The sequence below is a fragment of the Cariama cristata genome, unplaced genomic scaffold (assembly GCF_000690535.1).
Source record: "Cariama cristata isolate BGI_N322 unplaced genomic scaffold, ASM69053v1 scaffold6460, whole genome shotgun sequence".
Lineage (NCBI taxonomy): Eukaryota > Metazoa > Chordata > Aves > Cariamiformes > Cariamidae > Cariama > Cariama cristata.
This window is the reverse complement of record NW_009596270.1, coordinates 993-8,743: the sequence shown is the minus strand read 5'-3', so window position 1 is coordinate 8,743 and position 7,751 is coordinate 993. Positions and strand designations below refer to the sequence as shown.

At 33.8% G+C, this 7,751-nt stretch overlaps 1 protein-coding gene across 1 annotated transcript; it reads right to left on the bottom strand.

Moving 5' to 3' along the window:
- Positions 1 to 585: 585 nt before the first annotated feature.
- LOC104165527 (transcription factor RFX3) lies at positions 586 to 7,466 on the bottom strand. The gene is made up of 6 exons (XM_009705181.1): positions 7,375 to 7,466; positions 6,915 to 7,064; positions 5,197 to 5,405; positions 4,046 to 4,199; positions 1,847 to 1,889; positions 586 to 881 (listed from the first exon to the last, which is right to left on the bottom strand). The coding sequence occupies exons 1-6, from the start codon at positions 7,408 to 7,410 to the stop codon at positions 643 to 645; spliced, it is 831 nt and encodes a 276-aa protein (XP_009703483.1). The 5' UTR covers positions 7,411 to 7,466; the 3' UTR covers positions 586 to 642.
- Positions 7,467 to 7,751: the final 285 nt, after the last annotated feature.

Below are 7,751 nucleotides of genomic sequence, written 5' to 3'. Positions count from 1 at the left end.
TCATTTAAACTCGCTTCTTGCTCACAGAAACAAACTAGGAGATCTTCCCAACCCTCCAGCATTATTACAAAAATTCCCCCTGAATGCTCATAATTTTATCAAAATAGTGTCTTCTCGTTATCCAATGAAAAGCACCTTTTATAACAAATTCGATACATCTGCTGTCAAATAAGTATGCCTCCAGTGTAAATCAAAGAAAATAGTTCTTTTGATATTTCACAGAAGTGCATCTAATGAAAAACCTATCTATATGAAATTATCATCATAACTAATAATTAACATTAAAGTATTTTTTAAAAACTATGAAAAAATTTAAATTATTATAAGAGGACAAAAACATTAACATTAAGCTTTGCAAAAATCTTCCTTGCATTTGATATGAAGAAAAGTCTTCATATTGAGCAGCCAATGTAAACTGACTGTTTACAAAAAAATCTTTTTTTTTTTCTTCTTTTTTTTTTTGAAACAGATCTGGCAAAATACATACACCCATTCCATTTAACAACTCCAATAAAATAATGTTCAGCACGGCTAAAAATTTGACAACAGTCAACCTTCGAACTTATTTTCTGTATTGTTTTTTCATATTAAACCCAAACGGCTAATGTAACGGGGTGTGTATTGGGCGTGGGAGGTTTCATATCAAACTGCAGTATATGTATTTCCAGTAGCACTGCATTGTCTGATAGTCTGAGTAGTTGCAACAATGTGCTCATTATGAATTGGGTTCAGGAGGTTCTGCTGTACTCCCGTCTCAAGCACTGGCTGCATGCAGCCCACCTGGAATGCCTGGTTGAGCTCTGTTTTCTCCCTCTTGGCTTGTGGCTCTCCATTTTCATCCAGCTCTTCATCTATTTCACTCTCAACTTCGCTGCCCTCATCTGTATGAACAAACCACCATGAAACTAGCACGAAAGGAAACAATTCTAATACAAGGGCCTTTATTTTGCAAATAATAGTTGAAATACCAAAATATAGGGAAGAATAGCAATCTGATAAAGCATAAACTGAAAATTCAAAATTTTAATAGAAAAAGTCAATGATTATCTCAAATAGGTAAACAGACTCTCGTCTTTGATCACTTGAGTTACACACTGTTGATACAGTAAGTGGAAAACAACTGCAATCTCAAAACTGATTTCTAACAATGTTAACTTCAGATTGCAAAATGCCTCTCAACTCTAAGACATGATGAACAAAAGAGTTGTTACTCTTAGTTACAGATAGTGAAACTGAGGTGAAGAGATTTGGGGTGATTTGACCCCAAATTTTGACATATGTTCTTATACTAAGTAGTTGAATGATCTGGGGTCAAGTCACCCCGAATCACTCAACTACTCAGTGTAAGAATGTATGTCAAAATATGGCATGAAGACATTATAAGGAACTCATTTCTTTCTAGCCTCTTCACTGACAAGTTATCTGACAATTACTTGCATGAAATTCTGCCTTCTTCACTTAACAAAACAGTTACTACAGATAAACATAGGTAAGCATACTCGTGTCTTTCGTCCTACAGCTGTTACCCTCCTGTCCTATGAGATACAACTAAATTCTGTGTAAAAATTGGAATATTTCTTCTGCCAGTAATAAACATTTTTAAAATATATTATTTTAAAACAAATCTGCGATATTCTAGTCATTATTATAAGCTGCATATGACATAGCTTATTGTATCCATAAAATATATTAATGTAGCTGTATAACATATACATGCACTTTAAAGCATGATACAGCTCTAAAGTCTGTTTTACTGTATTTTTAAAACATAAAGACTTATTTTGCTCAAAGAGACACATTAGCTCTATATGAGAGAATTATACACTGGAGAGATTAAAATGCTTACCTTTATCCATATTTCCAGGGGACACAGCATTTAAATCACCAAACTGCAAAATAAACAATAAAAAACCTGGACACAGTCTTAAGCAAATGTGAACTTAGAGTACCTGCGATGGAGCAGTGCTCTGCTCATTTGAGGCTAGCATTCAAAAGCATGATCTTGGCTGCAGCCACATCCATAGTACAGCAATTAATTTTCCATTCCATCCTAGTGTTGTGCTTATTAAGACAATTATCACTAAGTAAACCCTCTAAAAATTAAAATGGGGAAGCAGAAAATTTTTCAAGATTACTTCATCAGGGTATTTGTTGCTTGAAATGAGCTATTTCTTTGTTGTATGAAGCCATAAATTATGATGGATATCCATTCTGAACTGCCAATATTTTAAGAAAAAGCTCTTTTTAAAATTTCCTAGAGACAAGTTTAATTGTGCTGGAACAAAAATGAAGGTGTGTCACAGTGTTGCAAATCTACCTGTAAGGTATATGAAAGGCACTACTGAGAAAGGGTTTACAACCTGCTAACTGATTTACTTACATAAAAAAAAAAAAAACTTTTCAAAAAAGTTGCTCACAAGCTAGATGTACAACCTTCCTCCCTTTCCTTCCCCGAATACTCTAAGTTTCTCTGAAATAAGAATTGGCAGAGCAAAATGCCATCAATGAATCTCAAATGAAAGGCATACATTATTTAGATAAATACACTTCTAACCATAAATGATGATATCAGTCTTTTTCAGAAGAATTTTGCCAATATCTATCCCAAAGCTGGGAGAGAAGAAAGGGAGAAAAATGAGAATGCTTTTCTCAGCTGCAACACCAGTTTACACTGTCTTATGGTGGTTGTCAGATTATAGCCTTAGACTTCCTCATTTATTTCAGACACAGTCATTAAACACATACGGAAACATAAAGACATGCATTTAATGAGTATTTACTACTTCTGTTCTGAAGGTGACACCTCCAAAAGTTTTGGGTTACTTACTTCCTCATAATATCTCCATCTTCAGTCTACGTAAACATTTTAGAAGACCTACACTACATTTATGTCTAACATATACAATGTCTGTTAAGAAGACAAGAATGTAGTAACTGTATACTTGTGTAGTGCAAATATAAGGCAGAGATTAAGCAAATATACTATTGGTGGGTCACTAAGCAGAAACACTGTTATTTACTTTTTCTGAAACTTGTCATGCCACATGATATAATTTGATAAATAATGCTGAGATTTCCAATTCTCTTGAAAGCATATAATCTCTTTACAGTATTAAATGAGCCTATCAATAGATCTTGAGGGAAGAATTATACCTGATGCCAAATCAGTTCTCAAAATGACTTGCAATTTATCGGTAACATAGAATATGATACAGTGACTCCCAAGTGTAAAAATGTAACAAATCTGTCCCATTAACTATTTAGCATATTTTCAATTATATCTATTTTCCTGCGCTTTTGAAGTCTAATCTTTGATGACAATTCATGCATTCACCATCATCTCACTCAAAATAAAAGGTTAGATGAATTACTGGAAAAACGAGGAATGAGATAAACTTTGCCTTGCAGATGCCATAGATGAGTATAAAAACTGGTTATGAATTGAGACTTTTGTTCTGTTTTTTAAACCAATAACCTTTGAAACACATGTATGAAAATCAACTGTGTTGCAAACCTCTATATATGTCTGTGCTGGTTTTATTACAAGGATGTGAACAGTACCATACAAGCCAAAATTCTACAGGTAAGCCATTCTCCTCAAGTCAATGCGGGTACTCTGCGTGTGTTAATATTTTTGTGGGAATTCAAAACGTGTGCAAATACATGTAAACAGATCCATGTGAGCAACACTTTCCTATTACTCTGTTCTTTTTTTTATTTTCACATATAATATTCGGTTCTCAAAACTGGAAAAATTTGTATGTTGATCAACATTTTTCAAACTGTTCACATGAATCTGTATGCAGATTTGTAAAGGAGAAAGGTCGTTTGGAAAAAATTGGTTGTTAGAATTTGATGTGATCTTAGTACTCTGACAATCAACCAATGAAACAAGTTTGAAACTGTTGTATGTATTTGTAACCTAATCTATTGTTATATTGCAGAACATCCTACAGCTCCACATAAATGTTTAAAAAATTTGCAAAGACACATACCCAAATTCATCACTAAATCTATCAGTCTAGTCTCTTACATATTATCTTACCTCTCCCATAACTGCAATAGGTGTCTCTCCTGTTGCCTGAGCAACACGATGTTCTACTAAGTAAAACATGTATTCATCGTAAAGCAAGCGGATCAGATGAAAAGAGCCAAAGCTAGCAGCACTGCGCAAGGTTAAATCTCGAATCACCATTGAGCTATTCAAAAACAGAAAAATATATATTTATGTATTATATGTCATAGTCATTTTAACAGTTATCCATGTAGACATTTCACCTCAAAACCAATATTCTCAAAAGTAACGTTACCCACAAATGTCTGATTTGTGCTGTCTCTGGAAAGAGATGTCCAGGAAAGGCAATCATTTGCTTCTGTCCTTTCTCTGAAGGTAGTGTTGGACACCACATTACATAAGAAATAACCAGGCTGTTTTGTTTTCAGTTTTTCTTTGTTTTGATATATGCATAACTACAAATACTTGAGCATGTGTAAAACATAACTTGAAAGAAAACTTGGTTGAAAACGTAAACAACTAAAATGGTAAGAAAACTATACAATTTTAAACAAACTAATGCTTAAATAGTGTCTGTTGTGTCCATCTTCCAGTACAAAGGTTTTTATAAATCACCACAATTTTAAAACTTTGAAACTTAAAATTACAAAAAGATAGGCTTGTGTGTACATATTATATAGACATATTCTAGTATCTTCAGCAAGTAGTTGCTACAGTCATTTTCAAAGAATGAGGTTTACTCTGATAACTGTTTCAATAAGCAGCTAACATGGAATGCTTGTCTTAATGTTCTTTTTACACATTAAAAACAGGTTTTGTCTTCCTTATCTAATAGATACCACAATATTTTAATAAAAAAAATACTAAAACCAGTGGCTTAATAATTGTGTAGTTATTCAAACCAAAAAATTCATATTAAGTTTTTAACTCAGGAAAAAATTCCACCTGCATTCATTTGCACATGGCCTTTAAAACAATAAACAAGAATCATTTAAGTCCCTGCCAATTTGCAAGTAGCCCGGAGTTCAAGGCTAACAACAATATTCTGAAAAAAAAACCCTACAGGTTTTTCATGACTTAGCAAGCTACTGTTTGGTATTATATCTGTCAACTTAACTACAGTGAACAATTCAGCAAATAATAAAATAGTTAGAATGTTTTAGAAGTCTATTAAATATTACCTGTAGAAAGACCATTTTAACAGAAATTGCCGTGCTGCTTTAGGAAAGCTGGGTCTTCCTTCATATGGTTTCAATGCTTGCATCATTACATTATCAAGCCAGGCAGCCCACTGCTCCAGAGTGCTCTGCTGTTGGAGAGTCATCTTGAAATCTGTTTCTAGTCTCTGAACCATGTTGTCATCACACTGGCACACCCAGGAAGCCTGCTCCTGTTACAGCACATGGCAACTCTTGAATCAACAATACATAAGCTAAAGCGCAGAATGTAATTCTTTCTTAAAGATTAAGCAATTCAATGGATGAAAAGGTCAAACCTCAATTACTAGACAAACTAAGAAGCAGTTTTTATTTTTATGTCCATCAATTTTGTTGAAAGCAAATGGGTGAGAAAAGCGTAACATGTAAGATCAGATGTCAAATAAAGAAATGAGAACAAACAATGGAAACAACACAAGTATGTTGTAGTTTTCCACATTCATTTTCAAAAAAAAAGGTTTCTACTTTCTTCATTCATCATTTTTCTGCTGAAATATTTGAGACTTGTCAGTCTTTGCTAGGACTACAGGCAGGGCAAGCAGGAAGAATAGTTAAATGGGGGGCTAAAGTAATAAAAGAAGTAGCAAGAAATCGAGTGCAAGGTTCCTTTTTCTTCTTCTGAAGTTAACCTTCAAGCCAATTTCTGTTATATCGTCATATAATAGAAAGCTTCGTATGTAAACAAGGTTTGTTTTGTTTGCTGACTATAGGCAGTAATACATTATATATTACTTAAAGTACAACACAAACTGCACACAAATGGAGAACACACTCTGCATACAATAATAAGTGATTTAGTCAGTGTTACCAAGTTTAAATAAGGCTATCTGGTCAATTCAGAAACTGGGAGACAAAACTGAAGGCTCACTAGCTGCAAGCCATGTCCTTAAACTCTAAATATCATGTGCCAATTTAACACCTCATTCACACACTCTGTATCTATGTTAACATATTACAATACTTAATACACTGTATCTTTGGTCAAGTACTCTTGACTGACTTTTGTTAAGATTATTAACAAGTACGTTAAACACTTGTTCACAAGGAAAAGAGACAAACATAGAACTACCAGTAATCTGGAACATTTCACTTTGCTGGGCAAAAGGAAAAAACCACTTTTCCTCAGAGTGGCAGAAACAGGTGGAGAAGTTAAGCTGAGTGAAAATATAAACTTACATTCTATACCTAACCAGTTCTAATATGTACTAATTTAATCAATTACTCAGGAGATCTTGTAAATTTAAGCATAGGCACTTAGATCAAGTATACTAATGGTATTGTCCTTGAAATAATGAAATAGTCTCTACTAAAAACAATGCTGTGCATTTAATAGCTTTTAGAGATACTCAGAAGCTATGCTACTAAGGTATCATTTATGCTATTACTAAGGCATCATTCATGGTACCGATTCTGAGAATGTATTTGCACTACATTTGCATAGAAGTTGGAAGAATATATGCACTTCAAGACAGTAAATGGAAACAGATAATGGTTCGGAGCTCTTACTTTCCTAAAGTGTAAGCTGTCACGTTTGCACTGAATCCCTGCATATATGAATTGGCAAAATGTTCTCACTTCACTTTCTTGATAGAATAATGACAGCTAACAATAAAGTTGAAAATCATGAAGGAAATAACACTTTTTTTTAAAAAAAAAGCCTGTTATTTAAAGCTACATTTTACCTGAACATTGGCAAAATCAACACGGTTAAGATCATTGAGCATCTGGTTGATTTGAGAAGTATTTTGAAGCACAGCACGAGCTGCTTGAGCCAGGTGATTAAGAGATGTGTATCTTCGCAGAGTCTGGGCAAAGGCACTTACAGCGGCAACCTATGAAGAAATTAATTTATTTTTAAATATTGTACTCTTTATCTGTAGATTAATTCTACAGATTGAGTCTTTAACTTCATTTTAATATTCTGTATTAATGAGTCCTCATATGTGAATTATGTCCATGTAGCAGATCAAATAATGTCTTCCTTATCATTTTTTGACAAAATGAAGTTATTTCTTCTCCCATTATTTGGTGCTTGATGCTAAATATGAAATGTAGCATTCAAGTTAAAATGCTACTGCTTTTAGATGCTACTGCCCACTTGGTTTGCCATTGCAAGAATAATGCTGCAACAGTTTTGTCTACCTTGGTTTGTATCATCCTCTGTGGAATATTGTTCATGGCATTTGAAAGCCAACCTTCAAGGCTTTTTGCAAAATTGCGAATGGCTTGGGTCAAGGCACCTGTGCGTTAAAGAATAAAAACAAAATGAAAAGCAAGCAATGTACTTGTCTTGAAATGTTTTGCATTCTCAGTATCTACGTGCTCAACGTTCAGGTCTATTGCTTTTACTTACTAAAAGACAAATCCAGTCTAGGTTCAAAATGCCTCATTCAGATATAGATATGCAATAATGATTTTAGTTTTGGTTTGACAAGCAGTTCTAACTTCCTCACCTAACAATCTTTCAAGAAGTTTGTGAGCAGCAGTATTGTTTTGGGCACTCCTATAGATCAGTAATT